The sequence below is a fragment of the Physeter macrocephalus genome, chromosome 6 (assembly GCF_002837175.3).
Source record: "Physeter macrocephalus isolate SW-GA chromosome 6, ASM283717v5, whole genome shotgun sequence".
NCBI classification, from domain to species: Eukaryota; Metazoa; Chordata; class Mammalia; order Artiodactyla; family Physeteridae; genus Physeter; species Physeter macrocephalus.
Window position 1 is genome coordinate 36,822,337 of NC_041219.1, and position 17,769 is coordinate 36,840,105.

A 17,769-nucleotide genomic window follows, 5' to 3' on the forward strand; every position below is an offset into this window, starting at 1 on the left:
CAGTAAGCAACCAGCAACTTTTTTCAAAAAGTGCAAATGAGTTATATGCTCTTTCAAACACTGGTAGCCTGGTACTACTTAATAACCTCTCTGCTCCTTCCCTTCAAATAGAAACACTCTGTCATTTGAGGTGGCAACGGTCCAGTTAAAACTACTCACCTCCTCAGAGGTCCTGAAGCTAGAGCGGCATGTGAGCGGAAGCTGGCTGGCTGTGACTTCCTAGAAAGCTATCGTTTTCCCGGCAAAGAGCTGTTTGCCTTTTGCTCTTTCCTCCTGTCTGAAGCCCAACCTTGGTGCCTGGAGGTGGAGCTGCCATCTTGCAGCCCTGTGGATGAAAGGCCCACCCCGTGCTGCTGCATACGGTCCCACGGGCTGCGCGCAGAGACCGCCGTGGCAAGTCAGTCAGGGTCCCGGCAGGACACAGATGGCCCACCCCAATGAGCTAATGGTGGAGACTCTGAAAACAGGCACCATTTGAAAAGGTGCAGCCAGTGTTAGGGAAACCTGGTTAAGAATTGATGCTATAGCCTGGGGTTGGCAATGCAGGGAGCCATTACCACCTGAAGTCCTGCAGGCAAGAGAAGGGAGTGGTTACCAGGACTGGGAGAAAGCAGCTGCAGGGAAGGGCTGCCCAAGAGAAGCAACCTCTGTTCACCCCCACGAAAGGGACTAGGAGGTACATTACCCCAACCTTACAATCCCCTGTTGGAGGCGCCTCCCATTGGCCAAACCCAACTGGAAGTCAGAGACCTGGAGACGTCAGGTGATGTAATACATTTAGGTCAGCCTCACGGCGCTGAACAAGTTAAAGAAGAGTAGAGAATAGATCTTCATAAGCAAATGGAAACTATCTGCGCCCTGGCGTTGGGTGACTCAGCAGCCCTGCACGTGTTAAGTGAGGAGGGCAGAGCAAGAACGCAGGAGAAGCCTCAGCCCCGATGGCACCAGGAGTCACCACAGCAGCCTGAGCTGACTACTTACGGAGCGTCTAACTGGGTGAGGAAAATAAACCTGGATGCGGTTAAGTCACTTTGGTTAGGTTTCAGTTATCTGCCTGAACACAGTCCTATGTGATCTATATGCATTTTCGATTTGTGCTATCATTAGTCAACACAATGTATATCTGAGTCATTATTTTTTTTTTTTTTTTTTTTTTCGCGGTACGCGGGCCTCTCACCGCTGCGGCCCCTCCCGTCGCGGAGCGCAGGCTCCGGACGCGCAGGCGCAGCGGCCACGGCTCACGGGCCCAGCCGCTCCGCGGCACGTGGGATCCTCCCGGACCGGGGCGCGAACCCGGTTCCCCTGCGTCGGCAGGCGGACGCGCAACCGCTGCGCCATCAGGGAAGCCCCGGAGTCATTATTATTCCATGTTTATTTCTTATTAGTTGAAAGCCAAATGTTCATCATTTCTCACCCAATGGGCCTGCCTTGGCTGAGTGCATTACTTCGTAGATAAGTAGGTAAGATTAACTCTATTAAGGCTGATAAATGTGACTGGAAGGAAAGGAAGCAGCATTGTGCAGCAGCAGGGAATCACTGCACTGGGTCAGGCTGACAGGCCTCTATTTATTGCCTCGGTCTCCCACGGCTGGGCTCCAGGATCGTCCACATGGGGCAGGAAATACAACCATGGGGGCCTCAATTCCCTCTCGTTGGCTGGTGGGGCTCAGTGATGGGTCATCTCCTTGTCCAGAGCTTAGCTGCTCTGGCTCTTGCCTGCTACCCCCTAAGCTGCAGCAATCGCTCCTGCACCTGACTCTTTGCACACAGGGTCCCTTTCTCCCACGTGAGATGACTGCTTTTCCTCCCTGGCTTTTGTGCCAGCTCCTTGCTCTGGTAATTGGCGTAGGCTCTACCTGGCCTGGGGTCCTGCCTTGTTCTGGCCAGCTGCCCTCTCCAGGCCTTGGCCGTCTCTCTGGCCATGGCTGGAGCCCTGTGATCTGGGAGCAGACCTCTCAGACGCCATCTGCTCCCTTCATCTCAGGAACAGCGCCTGCCTAGGCTCTCTGCTGTTGAGCTCTGCCTACCTGCTGGCACTCCTCAAAACCCCTTCTCAGACTGCTGCCAATAAGCCCTTGGCCTGAGTTCTCAACTGAAATTAAGGTATCCCTTGGACACGGCCATTTTACACTCTTGGCTGAAAACACTGCACTGTCTGCCACCTCCCAGCACCAGCCCCTCCCTCTCGGACTGACTCCTCAGTGGCCCATAGCTCAGGGAGTAGAAACAGTAGTAATATAATGAAAATGATAGAAGTTAAACAATCTATTACTTACTAAATGCTAACCATGTGCTAGGCATTTCATAAGCGCAGCACTGTCCTTGCTCTGCGTGGCATCAGCACAAATTTCAGTCACCACAGTGCGGTTTAATAACATCAGGCCCCCTACAACACAGTTCAAATCTGTTACCACAGTATATCAACTGAGTAATTGGATAATTACTAACTTTGCTGCTAGCTTTTCAGTCCACAAAATTACTACGCTGATAACAGAGCCACATCAATGATGAGTGACCAATCATGTCACTTCTTTGACAGTCTGTCAGTGATTGGTCACTGGATAGCTGTTGTTCGGCTTATGTACAGACAGCAAAGCATGTAGTTGTGTTGCTTCGTTAATTCCCAGTGATAAACCCATGTGACAGCTACAAAAATGGATAATAGAATTGGCCAACAAAGAGAAATGTTAGCAAAGAAACAAAAAATGATAATAGTGGGAGTGACATTCAAATCGAAGGTAAATGAAGGTAGAGAAGAAATTAGTTGGCCATGGGATGATACTGTCGCTATTCAACTCTAGCTATGCAGCCAGAAAAATCTAGTAAGGGTGATTTTATGAACATAAATAAGGAAAGTGGTTGTGATGAGAGGGATGGAGATGTTCCAGGGGAAATGACGTGGGCAAAAAAATCACATTAGAGGAACTCTCAAAGGTATTTTATGATGTTAAAAGTGCAAAGGACAAAATATGGGAAGTTGATCCAAACTTAGAGAGGAGTATGACCATTTTCCAAGGCACAGAAAAGATGCTCACTCCTCACAGTAAGTTATATGGCAAGAAGGTAAGCACTGCTCAGCTGCTCTTGGTAAGTTTTATACCAAAACCAAAACCAAAACAAACCCTAAATATTTAATTTTCGTCTTCAATATGTCCAATGTTTTAAATTACAGTAGAACAAATAAATATTAAGTCTACTATTTTTTTCATTTCTTTAGACATTTAAAACCAACAGTAAGAGAACTTTAAATGTTTTGACAAAAATTTTTAAAGATCATGAACAAAACAATTGTAATTTTTCCCATTAGTAATTCAGATCGCTTTGCAGGGTTTCAGCTTCCATGGCCATTTTCACAGAACTGCACTCTCATGCAAAGCAAGGACAGCCTGTACTTTGCATATATTATCTCAGTTGATCTTCAGAATAACCTTAAGAAATAGATGCTATTACAATCCCCATTTTATAGACAAAGCATCTGAAGCTCAAAGAAAATAAATAATTTGACCAAGACCACATAGCTAGTAAACGGCTATGCCTATTGAATTCTAAATCCTGTGATCTTAACCTCTATGCTATACATTTAATTACCAGGTAAATGATGGTGTTTGATATGGGGGAGCGGGAGTGAAGGAGAGAAAGTGGTGACAGATGAAGGCATCTTCTCTAATGTAACTTCAAAAGGCTAGAGCAGCGCTGTCCAATGAGCTTTCTGTTTTCTAATATATTTTTATAGAATATAAACAATTATATAATCTATGAGATAGGCATATATTCAACCCTAGTACATGTGTAAATCTACATGTACTTCTGAATCCATCTTTTCTTGATCCTCTAGGATCTTGCTCAATCAAGTTTCAACCTGCCCTGAGACAGGCCTACTTGGTTAACTCACCAATTCTCATTTCCAACCTTCTTCTCCCTTGCCTGCTTCTCATTACTGAGGCTAAAAACAAACAAACAAAAACACTTTCTTAGACTCCTATAGCCACCCTCCTGCAAGAAGACCCCCACGGTCTGCTCTTCTCTTCTTTCTCTGTGATAGAACCTTGACTATTACCCGAGCACTTGGCCATTCTAAATAAAAACTACATTTCACAAACTTCCTTCAACTAGCTGTGGCCTTGTGACTAAATACTGGCATATGGGATGTAAGCAGAAATAACATGTACAATTCCAGAATGTGTTCTGGAGAGGGGAACATTCCTTTCCCCTACTCTTTCCTGCTGGCTGGAGTGTAGATGCAATAGCTGGAGCTGGAGCAGCCATCTTGGATCATGAGTTGGAAGGAGGACTTCCAATCCACAAAGTCTACAAATTCCTGAAGATGTGGTGAAATACAGCCTCCATGCTGGCTTTGGACTGCCCTTTCCAAAGTTCATTTACATGGGAGAAACATAAACTTTTAAAGCCTATTTCTGTCACTATAGCTAACGTAATCTTAATATACCAAATGCCCCAGTTCTGGCCAGTGAAACCTAAGAGCAAGTATGCTGGGTGGCTTCTGGGAAAGATGCTTTTCCTCCCTGTAAAACGAAAGCTCTATTTCCCCATCCTGGCTGTCCTCCTGCTTCATGCCTTTGGGCATGATTGTATGGGGACACAATGTCCAAAGGTACAACGACCTTCTTTTGACCATAAAGGAAAAGTCAAGAGAAATTCAGAGCTGCTACCCGGAACTGTAACACCACTGAACTGCTGAATTAACCCTAGACCTACCTACCCCAGATTTCTTGTGCAAGATAATTAAGTGCCTTATCATTTAGCCACACTGTGTCGGATATTCTGCTACTTGTAACAAAAAGCATTTCCAAATGACATGTTCTTTTGCTATGATTTAAATGTTTGTGTCCCCCTCCAAATTCATATGTTGAAATCCTCACCCCCAAGGTGATGGTGTTAGGAGGTAGGGTCTTTGGTATTTTGGTGCTTAGGTCATAAGAGTGGAGCCCTCATGAATGGGATTAATGCCCTTATGAGAGACCCCAGAGAGCTCCTTCATCCCTTTCACCAGGTAAGGATACAGTGAGAAGTCAACAGTCTGAAACCTACAAGAGTGTCTTCAGCAGAATCTGACGATGCTGGCACCCTGATCTTGGACTTTCAGTCTCCAGAACTGTGAGAAGTAAATTTTGGTTGTTTATAAATCACCCAGCCTCTAGTATTGTGTTACAGCAGCCTAAACAGACTAAGACATCTCTATTGCTCCTTCAGTCTTACCTTTTCAACTGGATCCTTCTTCTGAGCCCACAATCATATTCAAGTCTCAACCTTGGAAAAGAATAAGAAGAGCTTGCTCTGTACACAGCCATTTCTCCCCTCCAGCCACTGTTTTTTCTTTCCTTTTGGGAGCAAGTCTCTGTAAAAAGTAGACTATACATGTTATCTGTGCGTCCTCACTTGTTATTCATTCTTCGATCTTTTGTGGCTTCCCTCCTCCTACTCCACTGAGTATTTTAATCTAGGCCATTAATAACCTCTTAGTTTGCAGACATTGCTTCTTCGTCTTTTTCTTATCTGACCTCTCTATGGCTCTTGGCTTTGATAACCACTTCCGCTCTGTGAAAGCCCCTTAGCCTGTGGCTTCTTTGACATTGCCCTCACCCAGTTCCCTTTTGACTTCTCTGGCTATTCGTTCCCCATTTCGTTCATGAGAGCCTCCTGCTGTCTTTACCTCTTAAAAGTTGGTTTCTTCAGGGCGCTATTCTGCCTCATTCTTCTCTTCCCTTGCTACACTCACCTCCTAGGTGGTAACTTCCATTCTTAAAGTTTCAAAGATTGAAGGTAGCTTTCTTGAGAATTGGGGACCTATTCTAGACTCCTCACTTCAGCAGTGTTGAGTCAAAGGTGCTCTGGTAAAATATCTTTCCCATTGGATTAAGCATCCTATCATGTATTGAACTGTGTCCCCCCAAAAAAGATATGTTTAAGTTCTAACCTGTGATTGTGACCTTATTTGAATATAAGGCCTTTGCAGATGTAAACAAGTTAAGGTGATGCCATTAGGTGGGCCCTAATCTGATATGACTGGTGAACTTATAAGAAGAGAAGAAACACAGACACACAGGGACAACACCATATGATGATGGAGGCAGAGGTTGGAGTGATGCTGCTACAGGCCAAGGAAGGCCTAGGATTGATGGCCACCACCAGAAGCCAGAAAGAGGCAAGGAAGTATTCTTCCCTACAGGTTTCAGACGGATCATGTCCCTGATTTTGGATTTCTAGACTCTAGAACTGTGAGACAACAAATTTCTGTTGTTTTAATCCACCTGGTTTGTGGTACTTTGTTACAGCAGTCTTAGGAAACTAATACAGACCTCCACCACTGTCCTGAAGCTCCTTGTCTAAGCAACCAGTTATCACTTGTAATCTCCTTTGTCTTAACATTTTGCGTTCATCTCTCCCTTAGTTCAGAGATTTTCAGACTTTCAAATATCATACACCAGTTTTGATTTTTTTTATTTGAATATCAACATCGGGTTTTCAACTTTTAATTTTACCCTTAGTCTTTTGCTATAAGGACATTAAAAAACCAAACCAAAACAAAAAAAACTACCATCCACTTACAGCATCAGTCATAAAAGTTAGGACATTTTAACACTAAATTCTCAGAATAAAATACAATTCTTTAAATGTAGTATTTAAAGTTTTGTGAAAAACTCATTGCTCTACCCCAACTTTTCCAGTATTGTTTCAGATACCTAAAAACTTTATAACTGAAACATTTAAGAGCCCATGTTATGTATGTGACCAAGAAAAATACTAGTACATAAATATTCACAGCTTTCTTTGTTTCCAGCCACCTTCCTACTCTAATTCCAAATTTTCTTTGACCATATTATGAAACTGGAGAATTAATCAGTGACAGGAAGAACTTGAAAAGCAGGAGCTGGAAAGAATAGTAAGAATTCCTTTTTAAAAGGGAGAGAATTACCTCTCAAAAGGAAGTTTAGATGAATGAAAAGGTGGGAGAGGCATGGTTAGGTTTGAGGGAATTGGGGGAGGAGAGATGAGCTAGGCATACAAGAGAAATTGAAAACAGTAAGATGAGGGAAATGAAATTTTAGGAAATTTGGCCTACATTATGCGTATTCCCTCTTTGATACCTTCTTGAGAGTGTGAGGTAGGGATTTAAATTGCTTTCATTCCCCCCCGCCCCACCTCTGCCGCTGGACTTGTATCTCTTTGAGTGTGATTCTGTGTAGGACCACATCACAAAGCAGCCTGGACTTAACAGGGTTACTTATGACTGTATTCACAGTAAGTATGGTATAGTGGTTAGGGGTTGGGGCTCTGGAATCAGAAGTTCTGCGTTTGAACACTGGCCCTAATTCTTTTCTGCTGTGTGCCTATGAGAAAATTACTTGACTTTTCTGTGCCTCATTTTCCCATCCACGAAAGGGAAATAACAGTACCCACTTCACTGGACTGTTAAGAGAATCACAAGTTAATTCATATAAGGCAAGGAGGACAGTGCTTGTCAATGAAAGACCCTCAAATGTTAGATAGTAATAAAAGATAAATCTATATATAACCTCCCACCTGCTTAAACAAAACAAAACAACTTTCGTGGCTCACCGTTCCTAAACTTCTTGGCATGTCACCCTCCAAATCTGATCTGCCTGATTTGCCTTTGCAGGCTTAGCTCCGACCTTCCCTCCGGTGTTCCTAGCCGCGGGTGGCACGCAGCGCTCGCGGCCTCTCCACCATGGTCCAGACGCCACCCCCCCCCGCCCCCGCCTTCGCGGGCATCCTCTACGCCCCGGCGCTCTGCGCGCAGTCACGCCCTCGGCGAGAGATGGACTTCCCTCTCCTCTCCCCGCGCTCCCGGCACTTCAAAACCTCTACGAGAGCTTTTCTCTTGCTGTGTTGTCATTGTTTAAAGCATCTGTCCCCAACCATTTTGGCACCAGGGACGGGCTTCATGGAAGCCAATTTTTCCACGGAATGGGGGGCGGGAATAGTTCAGGCGAAGAGGAAGCTTCGCTCACCTCCTGCTCATCCCCTGCTGTGTGGCCCCTTTCCTAACAGGCCCGGACAGGTTGCGGTCTGCGGCCTGGGGACCCCTGTTTTAAAGGGTCTGACTCGCCCGCACATCCTAGATGCTCAAAGTGGCCGTAAAGGAAAACGCGTATCTTCTCCCGCAAATAAAAAACTGGAGGCTCTGGATGGGGAGGGGAGACTGGTCGGTAGGAAATTTCCTTCTACCCTAAAATCCCTTGTCCAGGGTGCCAACACCAGCCACGTCACCCGGGGGCGGCGGCGGGGTTCCCTTGCCAGGACCCCCCTCTGCTCCCCGCAGCCCTCCATCCTCGCCCTGGACGCCCGCGGTCACGTGACCATCACCCTCCTCCGTGGGGTTCCCCTCCTCCCGTGTGCACAGCTGGAGGCGGGTCCCAGCCCTCCTCCCGGAGCAGCGGCGCCGGAGCAGGCGCGGTGCATTGTGGACAGAGGGGCGGGGGTTGGGAAGATGGCGGCTCCCAGCCTCCTCAACTGGAGGCGGGTTTCCTCCTTCACGGGGCCGGTCCCCCGCGCCCGGCACGGACACCGAGCGGTGGCCATCCGGGAGCTGATGATCATCTTTGGAGGGGGCAACGAGGGCATCGCCGACGAGCTGCACGTCTACAACACGGGTAGGCGCGCGGCGGCGGTTCTTCGGCCCCGCCTGTGGGAGCCGCGGAGGGGGAGGGGAGACGAGGCGGCGGCCGCGGCCCTGACAGCTGTCACCGCCGGGTCACTACCTCCTCCGGCGGGCGGCGGGGAGCGAGTCTCGGCCGGGCGGCCCCAATCCCGCAGCGTCCCGGGCCGTAGCTCCGTTTCCCCGGGGTTCGCGGGGCGGAACCGGCCCCCGAGCTGGGCGCGCCGGCGCTCGGGCAGGCGGTCCCGGACCCCCCCGCCCCAGCCCTGCTGGCGGACGTAGGCGAGAGAGACTGTTTCCACCCGCCTGGGCCTCTTCCCGAAGTCTCGCCCACTCCGGGGCCCCGAGATCCCTCCCTGTCAAAACCCACCTCCAAACCAGAGCTCCTCCGGGCCTTTCCCGTCTTTGCCTGCCTGCCTGCCTGCCTGCCTGCCTGCCTTAGGAGGAAGAGAATATGGGGGAGATGAGGAGGGAAAACGAGAGGCCTTCTGGTACTTTCACCCCCAATACAGCCCCGTACCTGGCAGTTGGCAGTCAAGATTCTTACCCCGTTGGTAGTCCTCTTCACTGGCGGGGAAGTGGCTCGTGGGTGATACCGGCGCCTGTCTGCATGGGTGGGTGTGTGTGTCCCAGCTCAGCCGTTCGGCGCTCGGGGAGGATTGTCGGCTTCAGCGCCGCTGCACATCAGAAATGCCCCCGGCCGCGGAGGCCCTGACTTTGAGTACCTCCGTGGAACAGAAAGGAGGTTGGAATTTCATTTTTCCCACTTGTAAATGCGCCAGCAGTCCTGAGGAAGCTGTAAGCTGTAAGGCTAATTAATGAGTTTGAGGTCTATGTCGTGATCAATAACTTTTCTTTGACCAAACAACTTAATCGTAGTGGTCATTTAGAAATTAATAAAATGGTGGAGTAGGGGAAACTTTATTTTTTCACCTTCTCCTCCTCCTGGCACCCCAGCATAAAATAGTTTAAAAGTTAGTCGACAGTTTGGTAGACTGTAAAAACCTTGGCTGTGGAATAAGTTAGACCTGGTTTGAATTTTGCTCTGCCAGTTGGTCAAGGATCAGCGCTAAAGTTACTGAACCTGTGTCAGATTTTTCACTTGTAAAATGGAGAGGTTGATGCTCCCCAAGTAGGGTTTTTGTTGAGAAATTAAGTGATATAGATCAGGGTTTTCAACAAAAGCACTATTGACATTTGAACCGGATAATTTTGTTTGTTTTAGGGGCTGCCCTATATCCCCAGCCTTCTACCGACTAGTTGCCAGTAACACCCTCTTCCTGCAGTTCTGACAACTGAAATTTTTTTGTTTGTCCCTGGGGGGCAAAATCATTCCCAATTAAGAACCACTGATATAAATGATTCATATAAAAGTACATACTCATAGTTTGTGATAACTGTTTATTATAATTGGTTTTAATTTTATTTTGGCAACTAGTTACAAATCAGTGGTTCCTGCCAGCTGTTAGAGGAGACATCCCTCCAGGCTGTGCTGCCCATGGATTTGTCTGTGATGGTACCAGAATATTAGTATTTGGGGGAATGGTTGAATACGGAAGATACAGCAATGAGTTATATGAGTTACAAGTAAGTGTATTTCAAATTTATTATCTCAACCTGAAATTTTAATGATATTGCTCATAATTCTTTGAAAGATTGCAAAATGTTTCATTAACATGCTTAAAATAGTGTGAGCTTCACATTTCATAGCTTCAAAGAAAACATTTCATTTCCACTTCACTGAAAAGCCAAAGTTTCCTTTTTTTTTTGCCCACGCTGTGTGGCATGTGGCATGTGGGATGTGGGATCTTAGTTCCCCTGACCAGGGATCAAACCCGTGTCCCCTGCATTGGGAGCGCAGAGTCTTATCCACTGGACCACCAGGGAAGTCCTAAAGCCAAAGTTTCTAATGTAAGTACCCAGTGCAACATTTGTAACATTTAGATACCTGTTACTTAGCCTCAGTTGTACAAGTTGTATGTTTTGAGCTTTTGTATCTTAGCGCAGTCCTTCTTTAACTTTAGCCTGCAGCAGAAGCACCTGGAGGGTTTGTGAAAACACAGATTGCTGGGCCCCGCCCTCAGAGTTTCTGAATGTATTCTCTGTAGAGAATTTGCATTCCTACTAAGTTCCCACCTGCTCCTGCTGGTCTCCAGAGCATACGTTTTTGAAAACTTCTGCCTTAGTTATAGAAATCGTTACCTTCATGCTAATAATCACTTTTTTCTCCTTTTCTGGCAGTACATACAAAAGGGGTAACAATTTCAAATAGCCTTTCTAGATTTTACTCTCTAATAAACCAGACCTAGAGCCCTCTGTGACAGCCCTAACTGACTTTTATTCCTGAACTGTATATTCCCAGGGCTGTGATCATTAGGATATCTGGTAGTTGGCAGATGTAGGTGGATTATGCCTATTTACAAGCAGTTCATTTAAAAATTTTTCAAAGTTTTAGATAAAGAAAGCATCCATGGCTAGAGAATAAGTTTTGGAGTTTGGTTGGTTAAATGATCCTTATGTTGGACTTCCCTGGTGGTCCAGTGGTTAAGACTCCGCACTTTCAGTGCAGGGGGCACAGGTTTGATCCCTGGTTGGGGAACTAAGATCCCGCATGGCATGCGGCAGCCAAGAAAAAAAAATTTTTTTTTAGTGAGCTTTATGTTTATTTAAAGGTTAAAATATATACCATCCATGGATTACCTAATTTCAAAAAGTGAGAGTACATATGTTACATTTAATCTTAAAGCTATAAATAATGTTGAATTTTTCATCTGGAGAATATTTTATAACTGCTAGTGTTTATTATTATAAGCTTAGTTTGCCATTGTGGAAAGCTGTGAATGTGGAAGACTAGACTGAATTTCTATTGGAACACTCAATTTAATTCCTGAAGTTATCTGGTTAACTTGTCATTTGTCCCAAAAGTAGCTTATTGAAGCCTTCTGATTGGATTCAGATTAAAATGTATTGGTATGATGTTACACTATTGACAATATAGGAGCACTTTCCTGATTTTGTCTGAGAGTATTTATGCTCTTTTTTAGGCAAGTCGTTGGTTATGGAAAAAAGTGAAACCGTATCCCCCTTCTTCTGGTTTACCTCCTTGTCCTCGGCTGGGACATAGCTTCTCTTTATATGGTAACAAATGCTATTTGTTTGGTGGCTTGGCAAATGAAAGTGAAGATTCAAACAATAATGTTCCCAGGTATGCCAACACTTTTTCAGACCAAATGTTTATTTTATGATTTAGATTAAGAACATTTAATTTCTTCCATCTTTAATTATCAAAAGTGATGAAGCTTAGCCATTTTCAATTAAACCTAACAGTGAACAAATTTGTGTCCATTTTGTGTTTTCCTTAGTCCCTGGAGTATATCTGTTTTCAAAACTGTGCCTTTTCTGATCAGAAATCATCTTATTAAATTGATATTAATATAACTGCTTGTGGCAATTTATTTGTATATGTTGAGCCATAATGAATTTTAGTTGTCATAAGTGATAATGAAAAGTAATAAATGGATATTTTCAAATTATATTTCTCTGAGAGTTAATGACAAAAATCTGAATATAAAATGAAGGCTATCATTTCCATTTTTCTCATAGGAAGCTGTTAAGAGTGGTTCACACAAGCAAGTGTGAACCACTTTCAGAACCAATTCTCTCCTCCTTTTTCCAAACAGAATTAATCACTGCCTCTTTTCTTTTTGCATAATGTTTTGATCACATGGTCATTATAGCATTCAGGATTTGGAGGTTTAGAATCCAAAAGGCTGTTTTCTGATTCACTGCTTACCGTGTATGTGTCCTTTAGTGGAAGTAATCTAAGCCTGTTTTCCTTCACTGTGAAATGGGAGTGATTAAATACCTACCTTTCAGTGTCATTGTGATTGCTAAATAAGATTATTGGAATAATTTTCAAAGGACTTTCAAGTTGCCATCAGCAATATCAGTAGTTGTCATCGCCATTATAATGTGTCTTTTTACCTACATTAGGCTGATAATAGAGTCTTAGCTTTTTTTTTCCTCCAGACTTTAAAAAATAACATATACTAAAACTACATGGAAAAATTGGAAACTGGAGAAAAGGAAAAGAATTTATACCACCACACTAATTCAGATACTTTTAGCACATGTCTTTTTTTCCTTTTCCATTAAACAAATTTTTTTTAGATACAGACTTGTAAAATTCAAGAAACTAGAAAGTATACGAAGTTCTTTCTCATAGCATCACTGTTCCCTAACATAGGCAAGCACACATAATTCAGTTTGATGTGTATCTTTTGGGACCTTTTTCATGTAACACATTGTATTAGCTTTTGTTGTGTTAAGGGTAAGCTTCTCAAGTTTATGCTGCTTGAGGGAATAACTAGATACACGTGATACTTTTTAAAACCTTGATTAAAGCTAGCACATTCATTTCTGTTGACATTCCATTGGTCAGAGCAAGCTGTAGGGCCAAGACCTGAGTCGATGATGCAAGGATACATGTTCTACTTTCTGGGAGAGGGGACTTGGGAACCTTAATCTGATTCTACGCAATCATGTATTTTTTTTATACAAGTGAGATCTTTCTTCTTTATGACTTTGGGTGTTTACTTGTTTGGGTTTTTTGTTTGTTTGTTTTTTACTTTTAACAATATATCTTTACATGGCAGTAGATATGGATTGACCTATTTTTTAAAGGCTGAAAAGTAGTCTGAATTATGCAAATTATTTAACCATTCCCCTACAGATGGACATTTAGATATTTCCATTATTTTGCTATTACAGTTTTTGCACATGTATAAATATTTTTGTAGGATTGATAACTTATAAATGGAATTGGGGGGGAGGGTGATTGGTCAAAGGGTACATTTAAGTTTGTTTAGGTACCCTTGAATCAACCTCCAAAGAGATGGAACTATTTTATACTCCTAATAACTGTGTACGAGAGTGCCTTATACCCTCAGCAATACTGAATCATCTCACTCTTCTTAGTTTTTGCCAACATAATTGGTGAAATACATTTCATGGGTTTATCTTGATTTATTTTTAAACTAGGAATGAGCTTGATTAACAATGCTTATTGGGGCTTCCCTGGTGGCGCAGCGGTTGAGAGTCCGCCTGCCAATGCAGGGGACACGGGTTCGTGCCCCAGTCCGGGAAGATCCCATATGCCGCGGAGCGGCTGGGCCCGTGGGCCTGCGCGTCTGGAGCCTGTGCTCCGCAACGGGAGAGGCCACAGCAGTGGGAGGCCCGCATACCGCAAAAAAAAAAACAAAAAACAATGCTTATTGGATATTTACAATTACTTTTTTGAAATTGTCTGTTCAGGTCCTTGTTTATTTTTCTATTTTTAAAAGTTGAAGTATATATTATGTACCATAAAATTCATCCTTTTCATATGTACAATTCAATGCTTTTTAGTAATTTACAGTGTTGTGTAACCATCACCACAATCCAGTTCTAGAACACTTCCATCACTCCAAAAGAAACTTCTTATTCATTTGCAGTCAGTCCCCATTTCCATACCAATCCCCAGGCAACTACCAGTCTACTTTCTGTCTCCGTAGATTAGCCTTTTCTGAGCATTTCGTATAAATGTGCTTTTGTGCATTTATCTTCTTTCACTTAGCATAATGTTCTTAAGGTTCAACCATGTTGTAGCATGTATCAAATATTTCTTCCTTTTTATTGCTGAATAATACTCCATTGTATTGATATATCACATTTTGTTTATCTGTTCATCAGTTGGTAGACATTTGGATTGTTTCCAGTTTTTGGCTTTTGTGAATAATGCTGTTATGATCATTTGCATACAGGTCTTTCTATGGACATGTATTCATTACTCTTGATTAGATACCTAGTAATAGAATTGCTGAGTCATGTGGGAAATTTATATTTAACTTCTTAAGTACTACCAAACTGTTTTCCAAAGTGACTACCATCTTACCTTCCCACCAGCAATGTATAAGTGTTCCAAATTTTCCACATCCTTGCTAACACTTGTTATCGTCTGTCTTTTTTTTTGTAGCCAACCTAGTGGGTATAAGGTGGTATCTTATTATGGTTTTAATTTGCATTTCCCTAATGACCAGTGATGTTGAGCTTCTTTTGATGAGCTTTTTAGCCATTCATATATCTTGTTTGATGAAATTTCTATTCAAATTTCTGTTCATTTGTTAGATACACTTGACCAACAGGCACAAAAAAAGATGCTGAACATTGCTAATTATTAGAGAAATGCAAATCAAAACTGCAATCAGGTACCACCTCACACCAGTCAGAATGACCATCATTAAAAAGTCTACAAATAATAAATGCTGGAGAGGGTGTGGAGAAAAGGGAACCCTCCTACACTGTTGGTGGGAATGTAAATTGCTGCAGCCACTATGGAAAACAGTATGGAGGTTTCACAAAAAACTAAAAATAGAGTTGTCATATGGTCCAGCAGTCCCATTCCTGGGCATATATCTGGAAATAACTATAATTCGAAAAGATACATGCATGCCTGTGTTCATAGCCGCACTATTCACAGTAGCCAAGACTTGGAAACAACCTAAATGTCCAAAGACAGATGAATGGATAAAGAAGATGTGGTACACATATACAATGGAATACTACATAGCCATAAAAAAGAATGAAATAATGCCATTTGCAGCAACATGGATGGACTTAGAGATTATCATACTAAGTGAAGTAAGTCAGAAAGAGAAAGACAAATACCACATGAGATCACTTATATGTGGAATCTAAAATATGACACAAATGAACTTATCTATGAAGCAGAAAGAGACTCACAGACATAGAGAACAGACTTGTGGTTGCCAAGGGGGGTGTGTGGGAGAGGGATGGATTGGGAGTTTGAGATTAGCAGATGCAAACTATTATATAGAGAATGGATAAACAACAAGGTTCTACTGTATAGCACAGGGAACTATATTCCATATCCTGTGATAAACCATAATGGAAAAGAATATGAAAAAGAATGTATATATTTATATGTATAACTGAATCACTTTGCTGTACAGCAGAAATTAACGTAACATTGTAAATCAACTATATTTCAATAAAATAAATCTAAAAATAAAATTTAGTTGCTTGTATTCTTATTATTGAATTATAAGTGTTCTTTATATATTCTGCATACAGGTTTGTTTTTTAAAAAATCAAATATGTGATTTGCAGATATTTTCTTCCAATCTGTAGTTTGTCTTTTTATTTTCTTAATGGTATCTTTTGAAGCACAAAGATTTTAATTTTGATAAGTTCAGTTTATCCATTTTTTTCTTTTATGGATCATGCTTTTAGCATCCTTTTTAAGCACTCTTTGCCTGTCTCAAGGTTACGAAGATTCGTTTCTCTATTTTCTTCTAAAAGTTCTGTAGTTTCAGCTCTTACATTTATATCTGTGATTCATTTTGAGGTAATTTTTATGCCTGGGTAAAGTAAGTGTCTAAATTCATTCTTTTACATGTAGATATACAGTTTTCCCAACACCTTTCATTGAAAAGACTATCCTTTTCCCACTGTATTGTTTTGGCATCTTTGTTGAAAATCAATTGACTGTAAATGTAAGGGTTTATTTATGGACTCTCAATTCTGTTCCACTGGCCTTATGCCAGTACCACACTGTTTGGATTACTGTAGCTTTGTACTAAGTTTTGAAATAGGAAGATAAAAGTTCTCAAATTTTATTACTCTTTTTTCAAGAATGTTTTAGCTATTCTGACTCCTTTACATTTCTGTATAAATTTTAGGATCAACTTGCCAATTTCTGCAAAAAGATCTTCTGGGATTTTGATAGGGATTGTGTTGACTATATAGATCAACTTGTGGACAGTTGCTATCTTATTAGTATTGAGTCTTCCAGTCTATGAACATGGAATGTCTCTACATTTATTTAGATCTTCTTTATTGTCAGTCAGCAATATTTTGAGGTTTCAATGTACAAATCTTGCTCTTATTTTGTTAAATTTATTTCTAACTTTTTATTCTTTTTGATGACGTGAATAGATTTGGTTTCTTAATTTCATCTTTGGATTGTTCATTGCTAGCATATAGAAATACATTTGGTCTTTGTATATTGATCTTGTATTCCATGACCTTGCTGAACTCATTTATTATTTCTAATCATATTTTCATGGATTTTCGTTTTTCTTTTTATTAGTGATTCTTAGGAGTTCTCTATGTAATTTGTTTTGTATGTTCCAAATATTTTTTCCCAAGTCTTCTGTTTGCTCCCCCCCGCTTTTTTAAGGGTTTTCCTTTTTGTTTTATCAAATATGACAATACACTTTTTAATGGCTTTCTGGTTTGTATCATGCTTATTAGGAAGAATCTCTTGTCCCAAAACTATAAAAATAATTTTTCTATATTTTCTTCTAGTACATTCACAGCTTTGTTTTTGTGTTTAAAATATTAATGCATTTGGAATATATTTCTGTGACTAGTGTGAGGCTTTTTACTTTTTCTTCTGAATGAATTTTCAGTTCTCCCACCACCATTTATTAAATAAGCCTCTCCCCCTCCCCCACAATGTGTTGAACTCCCATCTCTGTCATATCTTAATTCTCGTAGAATTGGGTCTTTTTCTAGACTCTCTAGACCAGGGGTTACAAACTACTTTCTGTAGACAAAATTTGGCCTGCTGCCTGTTTTTGCTAGTAAAGTTTCATTGGAACACAGTCATGTCCATTCATTTACATATTGTCTCTGGCTGCTTTCATATTAAAAGGGCAGAGTTGAGTAGTTGTGACAGAATTTATGGCCTACAAAGCTTAAAATATTTACTATCTAGCTCTTTACAGAAAACGTTTGTGAACTCTTGTTCTAGACTCTCTTCTGTTTCATTAATATATTTACCTTTCTATCTTTAATTGTGATGTTTGCTGTAGGTCTCTAGTAGATGCCTTTGATCAGATTAAGGAAGTTTTTAAAAAAAGTTATATATATGAAGTATAGTTGTATAATATTACATAAGTAACAGGTGTACAGTATAGTGATTCACAATTTTTTAAGGTTGTACTCCATTTATAATTATAAAATGTTGGCTATATTCTCCGTGTTGTGCAGTATATCCTTGTAGCTTATTTTATACCTAATAGTTTGTACCTCTTAATTCCCTACCCCTATGTTGCCCCTCCCCTCTT

The 17,769-nt window shown here is 41.9% G+C and overlaps 2 protein-coding genes across 13 annotated transcripts in view; one reads left to right on the forward strand and one right to left on the reverse strand.

Moving 5' to 3' along the window:
- The window catches only part of GLT8D2 (glycosyltransferase 8 domain containing 2), a 53,561-nt gene extending 45,908 nt beyond the window's left edge, over positions 1-7,653 (reverse strand). The window contains exons 1-5 of one of the 3 annotated variants that reach the window (XM_055085273.1): positions 7,579-7,653; positions 5,218-5,268; positions 5,050-5,113; positions 3,893-3,943; positions 2,277-2,386 (exon numbers count right to left, since the gene is read on the reverse strand). The gene's annotated coding sequence lies outside the window, so the exon portion shown is untranslated. Of the gene's footprint in view, positions 1-2,276; positions 2,387-3,892; positions 3,944-5,049; positions 5,114-5,217; positions 5,325-7,578 lie in introns of those variants that run through there. The other 2 variants (XM_055085274.1, XM_055085272.1) reach the window with 2 other exon arrangements.
- An 807-nt stretch (positions 7,654-8,460) lies between these two features.
- HCFC2 (host cell factor C2) overlaps positions 8,461-17,769 on the forward strand; it is a 60,979-nt gene continuing 51,670 nt past the window's right edge. For all 10 annotated transcript variants that reach the window (XR_003680135.2, XM_055085269.1, XM_028490516.2 and 7 more), the window contains exons 1-3: positions 8,461-8,633; positions 10,077-10,225; positions 11,683-11,843. Coding sequence is in view for 9 of the 10 variants with exons in the window: in XM_055085269.1 (XP_054941244.1) it covers positions 8,471-8,633; positions 10,077-10,225; positions 11,683-11,843 (473 nt within the window). In the remaining variant the exon portion in view is untranslated. The remainder of the gene's footprint in view (positions 8,634-10,076; positions 10,226-11,682; positions 11,844-17,769) is intronic.